Source organism: Nipponia nippon, unplaced genomic scaffold (assembly GCF_047370975.1).
Source record: "Nipponia nippon isolate SJK-2023a ecotype South Korea unplaced genomic scaffold, ASM4737097v1 scaffold_1, whole genome shotgun sequence".
Taxonomy (NCBI): Eukaryota; Metazoa; Chordata; class Aves; order Pelecaniformes; family Threskiornithidae; genus Nipponia; species Nipponia nippon.
Window position 1 is genome coordinate 107189200 of NW_028262290.1, and position 17143 is coordinate 107206342.

At 38.6% G+C, this 17143-nt stretch overlaps 1 protein-coding gene across 2 annotated transcripts in view; it reads right to left on the reverse strand.

Moving 5' to 3' along the window:
- Positions 1 to 17143, reverse strand: part of CNTNAP2 (contactin associated protein 2) — a 1210705-nt gene that overhangs the window by 176298 nt on the left and 1017264 nt on the right. For both annotated transcript variants that reach the window (XM_087766336.1, XM_087766327.1), the window contains exon 15: positions 9827 to 9954. In XM_087766336.1, the coding sequence (XP_087622462.1) occupies positions 9827 to 9954 (128 nt within the window). The remainder of the gene's footprint in view (positions 1 to 9826; positions 9955 to 17143) is intronic.

The window sequence follows — 17143 nt, forward strand, 5'->3', positions numbered from 1 at the left end:
AAATGCAGCTGTGGTTGTGGAATACATACCTGACCTTCCTATTTATTCAACCATTGGATAGAAAAAGTTCACCTATTTTAAAATCTTGCATTAAGACATAATTAGAGTTAACTTGGTTCCCTAGTGTACAGAGATCAATGGTGCAAGTTTGACAAGCATCGAGGGTCCCCAACTTCTTCTTTATTAGTTTCTCCATCTTGGTGGTTGGGTATTTCTTAGTGTTACTGAGCTACTTTGTGTTGTGTGCCAGGTGTTGGGTGCTGTGAGGTTAGACGAGCTCCTTTATAACTGGATATCCTCCATCCTGCTGCCACTCTTTTATCTATGTCTAAATGAGACTGAATTTGCATAACTTACACATAGTGATGAACAAGACTGACCTCACTCTACCGCACCTTCAATCATTTTTTGCCTTTTTCTGCTCTTTCTGCTCTTTAAATGTCAATCAGTGCTGCAGGAATATGCAGGCCAGATATATTAAAGTGAGAAAGAGTTCCACCTAAAAAATGAATACAGATAATTTCCTCCATTTTATACTTCATTTCTGAGATTATTCAGGCTTATGGGTTGAAATTTAAAGGTGACCATAAATTTGTGCATGTAATTGACAGGATTCCAGCAGCTTCTCATTCCCCAGTTCAGTCTCAGGTTCTCCTAGCTCCTTATTACTTTACTGACATCTCCTTCTCTTCACTTCTCTATACACTGTGGGAACAGTTTCATCTTTTCATTCTTAGATTTTGTACCCTACACAATTGCTTTTCTTACTTTGCTATAGGTAAGTGGTAAGATACTAATATGCATGGCAATCACATAGATGGTAAAATGTTTGAAATTACAATTAAAGCATAACTTTAACAGGATTTGAGTTTAATATGAACAGCTACTCTATGTCATCTATCAGACTAACGACTCTTTGCTTAAATTCCCTTGGAATTTAGAGACAATACTTTACATGAAATGCTTCAGATACTTCTTTTTTGCATTAAAGAAGATAAAATTAACCTGTAATATAATCATAATGATGAGGGGAATTTGAATAAAATTAGCTCTTAATTGCATTTGAATTCTATATCTCTGAAACATAAAGCTCATAACTCCCCTATGGAGTTTCACCATTTTTTTCTTTTACGATCAGTTGGAGAATTGATCATGGGCACTGATTGCCATATGTTTTCATTACTTCAGCAAATACATAGAGAGAGTAAAATTTATTGGTGCTTTGAAATTCCAATGAGCTGCCTTCTATAGTTTATACCGACATACATGTTTAGGTAGAATTGAATGCATGTGAGAATTAATTAATAGTAGGCAGGTCCATTCCTATCTTAAACCAGGTAAAATGTCTCTGCCACCGTCTGGTTTGCATTTCATAATGAAGTTGGGAAGTGTGGAGATTTGTGGATTTGTGGATTGTGGAACTGTGTTATTCTTCGTACCTAAATTCAATATATGTGTAAACCAGATGCGACTCATTTTAAAAGACAGTAAAGAGTGCACAGAAAAAGTAACTCGCAAGAAAGTATACAGTAAAGATGACAAGGATTAAGTGTATTTCCCCTCAAAAGAGATACTCAGAGCATACTGCTTTTTTGTCCTTAAGGAAAAGTCTCCAGCAATGTAAATGGTATTCATAATGAAAATACACACTAAATGACAGTGTGATCTATAATACTTTCATACACCACCAGGTATGGGCAAAAGTAGCATAAGTCTCACTCTTCTGAACCAAGCACTCACTCTACCAGATCTTGGCGAAGCTTGAAAAGGATTAAAAACAAGGGAGTCAAACTACATCAAGAGTCAATGCTTGCTGTTAAAAGGATGTCTCTTCTGTATGTTCTAACAAGATCAATCCCATTTAAAGGTTTTCTTTTTCCTTTTTTTACCTTGGATTACTGACTTGCGTATAGCACAACCTGTACAGGGCACTGGTTTTCCCAATATGCCACAATTATAATTTTAACTCTACTTTTCCTTTATTCTCTTGCACTATTTGCAGGCATCCTGCTGCTTCAGTCAGACATAAAAAGACATGTTCTTCTGGGACGATGGTTAAATTTTATGTAATCTGCATTTCTTCCTGCTCTGGGAGATGAATAGTGCTCATGGGTAAGGTTTGCTTTCAGAAAGCAAACAGAACAAAACCTGACAGTGAGTGCAATACATTAGAGAATATTCATATATGACCTGTGAGTCAATATGATTTATGTTAAAACTGGGTCACTTTACAAGTATTTATTCCATGAATACAGTTGTATACAAAGTTTGAACTGAAAGATAATTTTATGGCCATGTTATAAACCTCAGAAAAAGGTGTTTAACAGTAGCAGTGTTGACAGCTTATGAGTGCATGAACACAGAAATCATTAATCTTACCAATTCCTCGTTGGGGTTTTGAGATTATATAAAAGGAACCTTACATTCAGGGCGGTATGTAGAAAGAGCTCTCAATGAACCTTACAGTGCTGTAGAAACTATTTCCTCCCAATTTTCTAGGCGAAAATGTCTCCTGTTGTACAAACACAAAGGAGTAGGAGCAAAGTATCTAGAACTATTAGCTCAGATCAAGTATTATCACAAAGAAAGAAAATATTTTTTGGAACTTAAATAATTGCAGCCATACATGTTCAAATGCTGTTCACATCACCTCCCACCCCCCAAGCCTCAAGACAATTCCAAGCTGATTTGCAATTCCAGAGACATTAGCTCTTCTCATTTTGGTACTGTCCAGCATGGATCATCTGAGGTAGAGCTTACCTTGTTGAAAACTTACATAACAGCAAGTTACAAATTAGACTCAAAGGTTTCTGGTTTATGACATCAGAGAATCACTTTTGAGTGCAGTTACAGTGCTTCTGAGAATTGGTTGCAAATGAAAAAGGATGACAAAACTACCAGCCCAAAAGCCAGCACTTGGGGCACTTTGCTGCTTAGGAAGGATATGAGAACCTGTGTAAGAGAAGCCATGAGAGGACGTACTCTATCCTACGTCCACCTTTAGATCTCTTTGCATATTTCAGCATGAGAGAGAAATGCCCTAAATTCATGTGAACAACGGAGGTTTTTCAGCTCCTATTTTCAGGACAGGCAAAGGTTTAATCACATGGCCAGAAATGGTCTGTACTTGTATGAGACAACCAGCCATGGTCTGAGATTTCCTGGGAGGTGAGAAAAGGAAGAGTTCTCTTAGAAATATAAAGGCACTGCAGGAGGGCATTCCAGCACTGCTGGCTGTTGAAAACACTTCTGCACAAATACTAAAATAAATTCTAGTTAAACTTGACAATAAAACCATATTATGCAGTATGAAAAAGGGTTAAAGGTGAAGAGAAAGAGATAGACTTAGCTATGGGAAATGATATTATTTAAATCAGATATTAAACAACTGTAAAAGAGTGGATTTGTTTACTTAGCAAGTTTTAGAAGGATGACCTAGTGGGTCATTCTCTTCTCTCGGGTCTCTGAGGAAAGCAACTGCACATGAAGAATGCTCACAGCAATCTGATTAACTGAACTGGATGATCCCTAACCAAATTGTAAGTGAAGACTGTTATTTTATCACCTTCAACAAAATCCACTGAAAAATCAAATGAGTCTGAAATAGTACTTCTTGGTTGTCAGGTTGCTTTTATTGAAAGGAAACTTTTCTTTCTCCTGTTTTGCTGGTAGCGTCAGAATAACTGCGATAAACAGCGAACAAAATATCCTGATGTTCTTTGGATGAATCTGTATTCCATTTGAGTTGCACAATGTAAAATACAGTGCAACAGATAAAGACATGCTGGGGTAATAGCTGTGGAAATTCAGCAGACAAATTTTTATGTTTACTAAAGGCAGCTACAGTTACTGGGGAAAAAAGTTAAACTCTTAGATGGATCAAGTTTTGACCTGTATTTACCCTACTGAACTTACCACAACTGATTGGAAAGTCATAAGAAATTCATAAATGTATGTAGATATATCTAGCAATACAAGCAAACAATAGGGAAATGTAGAAGAATCTAGGGATTTTGATTAGCTTTCTAACCTGAGTAGCAGAGAAGTAGTTAATGCCTCAAATGGGAATTGCCTAAACTTCAGATATGTAACCTCATCACACAAGCTTCCAGTGGAATCATTGCTTCAGAAATTTCAAAAACCAAATTTTTGTATTTTCCACATCTAATTATACATGGGAGAGGCCAGCTGCAAGCACTCAGGCTTGCTTTATTTTTGGGGGGTATCACTGATGTTAAGTTTTCATTTGATACAGTGTTTTCACTTCCAGTAACCTGTAAGACAAGTCACTACATTACTGGAATGTTGTCTAAGATACAGTAGGAGCAAATCGCTTCTACTGAAATTCGAGTTGGATCTTTTACCAATTCAAATTGGTTTTTTGCTGGGATACTCTCCAGCTTACCTTACCTATGTATGTAACAGTAACATCGCTGCTGGTCTGACTGAGTCGACACATTGCGTATCCTACTAGAGAATTGACGTTGTTCATAGGTTTAATGTGTAACTGAAAACTGCACTGTAAGGCAGTGCTATTTTTTTCTGAAACTCAGGTGGTACCATTGAAAAACAAGTTAAAGATCTTGACAGTGTCCTCAATTTGGATGTAAGGAAAATGGACTAAGCATGCATATGAAACAGTAAATTTATTTTTCATGACAGCTAACAGTTCCGAGTCACCAACCTGCACATGCGATGCATAAGAAGTACTTAAGGAATACTAAAACACACCTTAGCAAGGATACCAGCACTGACTCTGGCAATGGCTGTCTGTTTTAGGTATCTATAGAATGGTTTTAATACAAACCCAGAGTCACAAAAAATGCCCATGTCCACACCACTGTCGGATTAAATAAGCCAACTCTACTGGAACACTGTAAAAGGAAGTGAAAGAGTAAAGCCAAAAGCCGTATTTAGAAGTGAAAGAAAGCATCAAGTCATGAAAGGAGTAATGATGAGCCATGGTCAAAATTACTGAATAAAAGAACTCAAGGTATATTTCCCCTCAGAACACACGCACACAGTCACATGCACAAACAAAATCAATGCACTGATGTAAGAACCGAGTTTTGATTTGTTCCTGAATTTCTGTCATCTGTCAAGGAGACTTTTTTGTCTGTCTCTGGAGATCCTACATGAACAGTGCTGATACTGGTCTTCATGAAAATTTAGCTTAGAGAGAACCACAGTCAATGCAGCTGCTTCCTCCTCCACATTTTGAAGATTAAAGATAATAGAAGAAAAACACAAAAAATGATTCATGGCTCAGAAATCAAAGTCTTACTGGGAGGGTAAAAACTGTACACTGGAGGAGATGGAAAAACCGTAAATTTGAGCTGTGTAAAAAACATCTCCCCCTTAAATTCTATCTTTGCTACAGCAGAAATGGGACAAAAGGAAAATAGACTCAAGGAGAAAGGCAAATCTAGAGCAGAATAGTCAGTCTGTTCCCCTCTGGGCTTATGAAGAGCAGACTCAAATCAAAATCCTTGGAAGTCCTTGGGAAAAGGATACTCTTAGCGGGTTACAAATATAGGAGCTTTGAGAACACCAGTATTTTCCTAAGGGGAATGACAAGAAAGTCTTGGAAAGGTGTCAAAAGTCACAAAAGTAATTTTGATTCAACAAGATTATTGATGAAATCTCTGTAGCAATAGCCCCAACATAGTAAGCTAAGCTCTTCAGTTTGGTTTCAGAAGAAATTACCAGATCCATTTTTGCAGCCTTGATCTACCACCTCAGGCTGAGCTTAGACAGGAAAAAAACCCTCAACATAATTGTGTCCTTCTCTAAAGGGAGAAGGCTAGAGGTGCCCCTTTGCATTACACTGCAATAACATAAAGAGAGAGACAAGGTCTTTCTATTACTGGTTTGCATAAGGCCAAATGCAGCAGGGCTGAGGAGTCCAGGTGCTATTGCATTAGTATTAATACAACTGTAATAGGTCTGTAAAGGTATTTTAATCAGTGTCTCAAAGATACTTGAAGAGTAAAGCTGATTAATTAGTGGTTCTACGTTGGCCCTTTTTTCTAGATCCTGCACAGAACGCATGCACTTGAGAAAAACAAGAGTAGTTTCCTTATCCAATATTACTATGGAGTCTCAGGACTGGTGAATGTGAAAGTTACACAGATACGTGTTTTCCCTGTTTCCATTTTTAATTCCATTTCAGCTCAGAGGATCTTGAGAATCTGCTGATAAACCGCTGTTACCATTCTGTAAGTACAATGCTCATATAGCAGTGGCCAGGAAGGAAAGCTTTGCTTTAAGTCTGGGTAGACTTGACATTTGCTCAAAATCCTTGCTTGATCCTTGGATGGAATATAATGCCAAAAACCCCACTGTATCCGTATCGTGGTTATGCACCTGTTCTCCATAAAATCGGATAAGTCTGCTCTCCTCGTAGGTCACCACTTAGAAAAATAATGAAATATTTAGAAAGCTTTCCTCAACCCTAAAACAGCAAATGGAAAAGAGGCATCCTGGATATTTTATCCAAGGTACAAGACAGGCCCCAGGCAAGATTTATGGGATTTTTGCCACAATGACCAGATGAGTCTTCATCATTCTGGTAGAACACGGCAGCTTAAGCAGATCTTTAGAGGGGTAATAAAGGTCCTTTTGCTGACTATTTTTCAGGATGCAAATAGTGTTTTGTGAGGTGCAGTTAAATATGAAAAATACTTCTGGAACACAAAGATGGATAATCATGCATGGCCAAGTTTTCTGATTTTATTTCCAACAATGGCCACCATCCAAGCTTGCCCAGAGCAGCCTTAATCAGGTCATAAATCAGAGGAATAGAAAAATGAAATTGTCATTTGTGGGACCGAAATAAAATCTATATTTCTGAAAGAAGAATCTAGCGATTTTTGCAATAGGAGAACAATTACAATTCTGCAATAAGTGTACTACATTCCTAATGTTCCTTGCTTTGTGTCAAATTCACTGAGATGAATGATTTTCAGATTTACTTTGGTCAGTCAATAGTGTAGGAATGGTTAATTGTTGTGGCACCAATTGATTAATTGATTCTTTAAGAATTTGATGCATATGGGAGGAAGGGAACTGCATGAGACAACACATATCTTTGCTTCCTTTAATCCTCCTTGCCTTCAAATAGCAAGCTTTCAGCTTATGGACTGCAAAGGCCAGCAGCTCTGCTGTACTCTTACAGCTCTCAGGTACAGCTGTGAGTGGGCCTAGGTGACATGTTAGTGTCTCTACATGTTACATAGAAGTGGCTGTGAAAGGCATGAGAAATTATACCGTAATTCTGATGTGAGAATATGGCCCTTCATGTGCTCCAAAATATCACTGGACTATGGGTTGATACATCACATGCCACGGACAACCCTCAGGGCAATATGAGATCAGTTGTCGCAGTACTGGCAGGCTCTACACACAAGGAGAAATCCTTCTAAAGAGGTAAATTTTTATTTGACTGGTTAGGCATTCTTACCTTTTCCACCTTCCTTCCAACGAGACCAAAAATCTGTGTTTCTTTGTGAGTCTTCTTATACCTCTAACTGAATTTCATTTACCACCTTCAAAAATTATACAATGATAACTACATACAACAGACATGCAACTGAACTTCGTGTGCTGTGACAAGAGAGTCAACATCTTTAGTATTAATAATGTTGAGTTTGATGCATGTAATATACTAAAAATGGATTAATTGTTTTTTAAAATCTCTTTCCACAAATTCAGCACTTTGGATCTTTCCTCCCTTTGGAACAAAAGCACGTTTTGAAATTTTGGAATTTTCCCCAGGACAGAAACCTTGTTTTCCACAAGCTCTAATCCATGGTGAGTACTGGTCTGGGGTACAGCAGCTGTTGCATATGGTCAAGAAAGAGTACGAAGGAAAATGCACAGTAAATGCGCTCGAAATATAAAATGGGAGCTTTTACTAACTGCAAAGGACTGGGGCTTATATTATCTCCTGTGAGAAAACTTATGCCAGCTTTTTCGACAATAATATACGGTCATGGAAGTAAATTCAAATTTATTCATAGGCACTTTTTTTTTTTTTAAACTACAAATCATATCTGTAAAGTTGAAACAGAATATTCAATTAATCAGGATGTTAGGAATACATCTGTTCAGTTTCCCAAATCACTGTGTCACTCAGTCACACTCTAATAAAGGCTACTGTCTGCTCAAATGAGGTTGCATTTATACTAATATTTAGACGTGGCTCACACTTCAGAGACTGGTATTTCTAGCAGCACTCAAATTCAGGATATGAGGAATACAGGTGCAAGAAAAATGCTATTCGTTATTTCTTAGTCACCAGTTGTAAGAGACTATTATGAAAATGTTTGTCAAACATAGCTGAGAAACAAACAAACACAAACTGACTTATGATTAGTCAAACACCATAAATAACAAGCACCAAATAGGTGATGTGAAAGTTTGCAAACATCCCATGATATTTATTTCTGCTTGTTAGGCATGAATCTGATGATTCATTAACAAAAGCCAGAAGGATCATTTGCGCAACCCAGAAAGACCACGAAGAGAAAAAAAGGCTAAGCATGTTCAGTTGTATCACTGAGCAATGTCCTAGGGTTTTGAGGCCCAGGACTGGGATCCAGAAAGCTCTCTTTTGTACTTGTCCTGCTGGATGACTCTGAGTATGTGATTTCCTCTCAAATGGGATTAATTACTTTAGCTTAAGGCAGGGATAATGATACTGACCTCCTTTGTAAAGTACTTAGAATCATGCAGATGGAAAGCATGTAGCTGTAAAGGGGCAGAGGAGGAATGACATACTGTACTAATTCCTGTCGTTCCATGTTAGATGCTGGTTAGAATCAGGTTGTTCAACTTGCATGTACTATGCCCCCCCATTCAATATTTCTACATCACTGCAATCTCACAGGCTGACTTGTAGTATTCTTTACCAGCATTGGAGGATGGATTTTGTATTCTTTATAGACCATGCAAATATTAGTTATTGCAAATTAAATCAGGCAACCTTTCCTTACTGCACCTCTTGTAACAGAATGGACTTCAAATACAGAGGACAAGAATAACGCATGTGACAATTGCATAGAGTTTAAGTTTTTGAAGTGTGATTTAAAAGGGCCTTAAGCAATTGCTCTGCCTTCAGTGGTGAATTTCACCTTCTGAAATATAAAATAGATTGAAGGAAGAATACAATCCTCCTAACTGCATCCTAACTTTTTTTTGTGTGTGAAGTGGAAATTTATCTGTTGTACTGATTTACTCTATCACCTGCTGATCAAACTGGAGGATGTACACCTCCTGTCAGCACTCAGCCTGGAAATCAGCGACTACTACAAAGAACTCCCAACGTTTTACATGGAAACATCTAACCCTGATAAGGTTAGCACTTTATAACAATCTTGTCAAACTTTATACACCTGTAAACAGAGTTTACAGCGATAAGTTTTGCCATCACACTACTATTTACATCCCATAAACATAGTTTACAGTGATATGCAGAGCAATGATAACGACATTGACAAGAGTACTCAACAGAAGCACAGATGTTGAGATGTTCTTATGCAATCTGTATTACTGCTTATATCTACATAAACTTACTTGAATAACCAAAGTTGCCACATTTACCATAAAATAAAGACAAATATCAATATTTTAAATGCAAACATGAGCCATTATATGTGCAGTTTCATCGACAAAATTTCTCAGATCACATCATGCTTTCATAGAAAAAAGTCTCTGAGTAGAAAGTCACTTCTCTAAATTTGCATGGGGTGTCTACAAAGTTACCAACTTCCAGTTTAGTTTGCTTTCTACCCAGGAGTAAGTGGAAGAAAACCAGCCAACTTACGATCTCCTTGACAACGCACAGGACCCACAGATATCTTGGCTTCAGACCCAGGCCGGTCAATGTCTCCAACCACTACCTGACTCACTGGTAGGTGCTCTTTGTATGACAACATCCCAGTGTCTTTTCTCCTGAATTACAAAGAGAGAGAAAAATAAAGCAATTGTGAAATATATAAAAAGAATTTCCTTGATCATTATTATTGTTCAAGGAACTAAGCACCAGAAGAATAGGTATCTAACAATTACACCAGTACAGTGTTGCTGTCTAAAAACCTGTCTCAAAGGACAGCAGTTTGTGCAATAACGCTGCCCATTTACTGGAAAACGGATGGATAGCAGCTACTGTCACGCAGAAATACAGTCAGAGCAGCAGCTTGCTTTGTGGCCAGTCCTGGACTCAGCTGGGCTTGTCTGGGTCCTCCTGCTTTCCAGACTGACCAGCTCCATACTAGCGGGTAACACTTTGCTGTTGATCTCCTTGCTGATGTCTTCTGAGAGGGAAAAAAAATCCTAATGCTTCCTAATGCCAGTTATTATCCTAACGATACAACTTCTGCATACCAAGGAAACAGTGCTTCTTTTATATTTAACATCTTTTGTTTTATATTAAAAAAGAGAAATGAAAGACTAATTATCTGAAAAGGCTTGTCATCTAAGTCCTGTCATTTCTAACACTATGTGCCTAAGTCCAAAAAATCTAAACTTGTGAATCTAACCATGAGTATGCAGCTCAAACCCCATTTTAGTTAGCAAGATCACTAAAATTCAATTTATAGTCATCTCTAAAACCTCCTAGTTTCAACTGCAGGGAGTAACCTGGTGCTTTTTTCATGCCTAGACCAAATCATTATGCACCGTTACAAAATTTTTCCTTTATCATTTCAAGAGCTGAATCCAGCTGGCTTGCTGAGTGCTGTTTCTTCCAAATAAAAATAAAATAAACCAAATTTAATTAGGTACCTAATCTCTCAGGTGCTTTTTTTATTTTCTTTTTTTTTTCTTTTGACATAAACACATGGAAGGCCAAAAATATCCACACAGGAAAAATATAAAGTGTTAGGACTATACTTTTTGACACAAAAGAAAGTAAGAGGAAACAAAATAAATCCATCTATTTCTCTCTTTTTTTCCTCTTTCTTTTTAGCTGTACCTTGCCATGTAATTGAGTATTGAAATTAAGCAACTTTTTGATCTAAAAATCCAATTCCTTTGTTCAAAAATACCATAGGATGAAGGATGAATTCAGGATCTGGAAAAGTGACTAAAGTGCATGGTATGAATATAACCAGGAATTGGTAAGGATTTCAGGAAACTGAAAGTCTTTTTCATCTCTAACTTGGATGACTCCATGATCTGACTCATGAGATTGCTAACAACTGGGAAGCACAGCAGGGATCTGCATGATCTGTGGTAATGCTCAGAGTTTTCCAGTGTATTTCCAGTAGTGTCTCCAGTCATCACCCTCACTGGTTCCTTCTGAAGAGACGGAAGGCAAAACATTCCTTTTGAAAGAAGCACAACTAAAGTAATTAAGAAAATAACCATCACATTTTCGAACAACAGTTCATTGGAACTCCTGTCTGTTCTCTGTGATGAAGAGAGTAATTAGAGTTTTAATTACTAGAGTTTTTCAAATAGTAGATGACTGTTTTCCTTAATCTGTGTGTTCTTCCCCTTCAGAGCACTTGCCTTTCTCCACGGGCCCTTTGTATTGCCAACATCATTAACCCTTTCTGGCTGGACACAGCTATGGACCAGGTGCTATGCTGGTGAGGCTGCTACAGGGGACTGCTAGAAGGGAAGGAAAATGGAGAGGAGTAACCCTCACAGACTGCTTCTGCAGACTGTGCTAGGTTGTAGCATACCACTTTTCATCCATGGATTGCAAAGCCCTTTACAAAGGTATCGTATTCATCAATTTGGAGACAGGTGATATAAGAAAGGGAAGATTAAAGGACTTTCCCTTTAAGAAAGAAAAGAGTGAATACAAAGCCAGGTATGTAGACCTCATCTTCCATCTCTGCTAAAAACCTGTATCCATGGGACCCACTCCTTTCTAATAGAGGATAAATGTAGGTCATCACTTTACTCTTTCTGAGATTTTCCTCTGAGACGGGCTTTCTCTGCTGATTGCCACTCTTTCAAAGAATGCTTTAAAGATGGACGTGTCTATTTAAAATAAAGAATTCTTCAAAGACCGATGAAAAGAAAACTATTGGCATTCCTCTTCTTTCCTTCCCCACTCACAAAAAGAGTTAATATTTCAGCTCCAAATAAGGATGTCAAAGGGCAGCCCTTTTCCTCTCACCAACAGCTTTCACCTCCTTTGAAGCAAATAAAAAGGAGCAGTAATGATTTTCTCCCTCTTTACTGATCATGTCTCTACTCATTTTAATATTTTATTTATGCATTTAGTGATATGGTCACTTTAAAGCTGTTGCCATGACAATAAAACTAAACGTTAAGAGTTCCTTTCAGGAATAGCCTTATTTTCTGATAATTGCTTACTTGTCTCATCATTGTAGGAAATGCATTCTCCGCTGCACAGGAGCTATTGAGGGCTAGGAGTACTGGACTAAGAGTTGAGAGAAGTGCGTTGTCTTTTCTCCAACAGAACCTGTGTTTACTCTTAACAAAAAAGGGATAACGATAGCTTTTGGATCACATGTGCACCAAAAAGACAAATACACTCAAGAGACTGAGTGGCTCTGTTATGCTTTTCTAAGGTAATTGTAGTTCCTCTGGACATACTAATCAGCACTGACAAAGTCAAAAAAAGTTATAAACCAAAGACTGATTAAAATGCTTGACTTTGTACTACACACTTAGAAATAATCACAGCTGGAACACTCAATTCCTGCAAGTGATAATGCCTCTGCTGGTATTTAAAGACTTTGCACATTTAGAGGGAGGAGAAAGTCTCTGAAGTTTTTCCTCACCAAAGAAAATCCCCTTAAGAGAATAAAGATTGAATTCTGAGTGTGCCATATTCCTATAAATAGCCAAATGGGAGATGAATGAATCTGATCAAATCCTGTAATTATTACCAGGAGATATTGATGAAATCTCAGTGTAATTTTCTATTTCTAATTTCTTTTCCTATATATAACTGTCTGCAAAGTGCTTCAGGGTGCCTTTGAATGAAAGCAGCAGATATTACTGTAAGATTTATCATTGTTTTGATTACGATCATCTACTTACTCTTTATAAGCATTCTGTGGTATGTAAAAAAGAAATGCATTATGCATGTATCAGCAAATGACATATTAAAAGTAATGATAAGATTCTGTATCACTATTAATTTATTTATATAATGATTTCATACAACCAGACTTCTGTTACTGGAGCAATTTATTTTCTCCAATTTTGTTAGACATAACTTAATTATCAGTCCAGTCCTACACAGGAAAACACATAAAGAACGTACTACAGGTAGGAATGTACTTAATTTTAAAAGATATACTTACATGAGCTGAGGAACTGGAATTGTTTTGAGAATACAAATAAAACATCTACTGGATTGAAACTGCAGTGTGTGCTGGTTTTGGCCGGGGTACAGTTAATTTTCTTCATAGTAGTTAGTATGGGGCTATGTTTTGGATTTGTGCTGAAAACAGTGTTGGTAATACAGGGATGTTTTTGTTACTGCTGAGCAGTGCTTACACAGAGTCAAGGCCTTCTCTGCTTCTCACCCCACCCCACCAGCGAGCAGGCTGGGGGTGAATAAGAAGTTGGGAGGGGACACAGCCGGGACAGGTGACCCCAGCTGACCAAAGGGATATTCCATACCATATAACGTCATGCTCAGCATGTAAAGCTGGGGGAAGAAGAAGGAAGGGGGGGATGTTTGGAGTGATGGCATTTGTCTTCCCAAGTAACCTTTACGCGTGATGCAGCCCTGCTTTCCTGGAGATGGCTGCACACCTGCCTGCCGATGGGAAGTAGTGAATGAATTCCTTGTTTTGCTTTGCTTGCGCGTGCGGCTTTTGCTTTACCTATTAAACTGTTTTTATCTCAACCCACGAGTTTTCTCACTTTTACTCTTCTGATTCTCTCCCCCATCCCACTGTGAGGGGAATGAGCGAGTGGCTGTGTGGTGCTTAGTTGCTGGCTGGGGATAAACCACGACAGTCCTTTTTGGTGCCCAGCGTAGGGCACGAAGGGTTCAAGATAATGACAGATTTGATTGGAATGTGCTAGATTGAATTTATAGCTGTTATTGTGGTTTAGCTATTAATCAGCAGGCTCCTGTGCATGCCATGGGGCTTGCTTGCCTTACTGTGTATTAGAGTCTAGTACTCATTAGTGGCTGCTTTTTGCTTTTGCTGCTTGCTGAACTGCTTATCATCTTACTCTGCTGTGCCTGGGAACATTTTGATAACAGCAACAGCCATGTGCCTGGGCTGGCAGGTGGCCAGGGCATCGCTGCTGTTTCTGTGCTGCTGCACTGGACAGGCTGGAACTCCAGGATGAACACAAGGCAAAGGGACTGTGACCTGTGGATGAGTTCACGTGGGAGCAGGACATCCCGAAGCATCTGTGGCCATGGATACGGCCATGCCAGAGCAGGTACACCTCGAAGTGTCTGTGGCCATGGTTACATCTGTGCCACAGCAGGTATACCTCTGAAGGGATTGTGGACCAAGGATAAGTCCACGCTGGAGAAGGTACACCTCGAAGCATCTGTGGCTGTGGATAAGTCTGTGCTGCAGCAGGTACACCCTGAAGCATCAGTGCCTGTGCATGAGGTCATGCTGGAGCACCTCAAAGTGTGTGGCCACGGATAAGTCCACAGCAGAGCAGGTACGCCCCTCAAGGGACTGCAGCCATGGGTAAGGCCATGTTGGAGCAGATTTACTTCTGAAGGGACTGTGGCTGTGGGAAAGGCCATCCTGGAGCAGGTACATCTCTGAAGGCATTGCTGCCCATGGAGAAGGCCACGCTGGAACAGGTGCACCTCAAAGTGACTGTGGCTGTGGATAAGTCTATGCTGCAGCAAGTATACCGCTGAAGAGACTGTGGCTCATAGATAAGGCTCCGCTTGGAGCAGGTACTCCCCTAAGGGACTGCAGTCTGTGGATAAATCTTGCCCCAGAGCAGGGGCAAGGGGAGGAGTTCATTGCAATGTTAAACCCTATAACCTGGCCCAAAGGGACCAGGGTTGGAGATTGTAATGGGTATACCTTTAAATTGTTGTAACCCATGATCTAAGTTGCATGTTATAGGAATTATTATAGCAGGAACCACCTGAACCAATGGAGGAGAAGCCTTACAAGAAGCAGTGCAAGTGCAGCACTGACTCGACCTGAGCTGACTTTGATGCCCAGTGACTCCACGCAACACACCACCTCTCCTGGAAGGGGCACTGAGCGAGCGGCTGTGTGGTGCTTAGTTGCCAGCTGGGGTTAAACCACGGTAAGTGTTAAACACGTATTATTTAATTATTAGCAGTGGTTTGAAGAATATTTTGTATTCCCATTTCAAAGGTATACAATTGTCCACCTCTCACAAGACCCAGCTTTTTACTATGCAAGCACCTCTATTGTAATCCCTGAATTTCCATAATCTATCTGAGAGTGGTATAAAGCAGTTTAGTCCGGCTAATATCTGCAAATGAATGTCTGTAAAACACATAGTGAAGGGTACAGACGTGCCAAGTATTAGTGTTTTCTGTCTTCCAAAAATATCTGGCAAGAATTTTATTTATATTAGAACTGCTAAGAAGAGCTAATATTACAGAGAATTTAATGAACAATGCAATTTTGGCAGCAGCCTTAATAATCTGGAAGCAAGTTACTTGGAAACATGCAAGCTCTAATTAACAGGATTAAAAACAGGGCAAACAAAAGCTAGGATTAAAGCAGAACTAGCTAACTTTTGAAAGGTTTTGATAAAATTTAGTTAACTTTTTAATGTACATACTATGCAGCACAAAAGCCAATATACTCTAGGCTGAAAACTTTTATTTCCACTTGAATTCGCTGATCTCAGGGAGTCTTACAGATCTCTTGTCCCTTTCCCACATGACTTGTCACCTCAGATGCCCTTATACATTAAGTTGGAGCTAATGACTCACCCTTGATCCGTCTGCCAAAGGGTATTATGGAAAATTTCGCATTACTATACGGGATCATATAAACTGATGGAGTGTCATAACTCAATTCAAGTTTTTTTCCACACTGGCATTGGATGGGCTGAGGTCCTATGAAATACGTTGTTCTCATATTCCTAACAGCAAAAGAAGGGAGATTTTGAACTCTTGCAATTAAGACTGATCTTAAGGCAGTTAAGCTTCTTCTCTAGCACACTGGTAAAAAAAATGAGAAAGTGCCACCAACCTTCAGCAACATGCACTTAATTACAAAGTGACAGGCGTTTGGTTGGGTAACCAAAGCCCATGTGCAGGTACACCTGTTAGCTACATGCAAACAAGGGTTTGCAAGGGGTTTGCTTCAGTGCAAAATGCAGAAGTAAACCAGGGAAGCAGTCTGGATTTTTATTTTTATTTTTGAGAGCACTCACCTCCTGAAAATCTAAACAATATGATGAAAGACCATCTAATCCCAGCATCCAAATTACTAACATAAACAAGTCCATCCTTTGACATCTATTAGTGAAGATAAATTATACCAAAGACATGAGGCTGATGGTGCAGCAGGCATAAGTAATCCTTGTTTAGAAATTATAAAAGATTGAATAGATTAGATTAAATTAACTTAATACACAAGCATCATATTCACAAATAGTCTCACCCGGAGAATGATGAACAAATTTAAGACATCCTCAATGACAATGAACTGTACAAAAGAGACACTGGAATTTGCATTTAGCACAAGTCAAACTTAAGTTACTTTCAGGAACTTCAAACCTTCTTTGAAGAAGAAACCAGTTTAAATTAGCCATGCAAAGACATATTTAATTCATTTTTTCCCTGGGATTGAGACTTAGATCTCCTTTTTCAGTTTACACAGTCTATCGCTCCCCTGACCTTTAAGATGAAAAAACTTTAAAATTACATTAGGAAATAAATTTGCTCCTTTGGACACCTCTCAAATCTTATAATCCCATAACACCAACCCTCTTAATTAAATGCAGGTTAATTTGAATCATTATAAACATCCTTATGAGGATTATATGCTTTAACAGTGATTAGGAAATGAATACTCGATAAAGTATACAGCATATAATTCAAAAACTTGCTAATAAAATGCCTATTTTTTTTAAAAAAAAGGTTAATAATATCTTGATTTTTTTTTTTTTACAAGAAACTGAAACCACCATGCGTCTTCCAAAGACAGTGTCTAAACAACACTTTCCA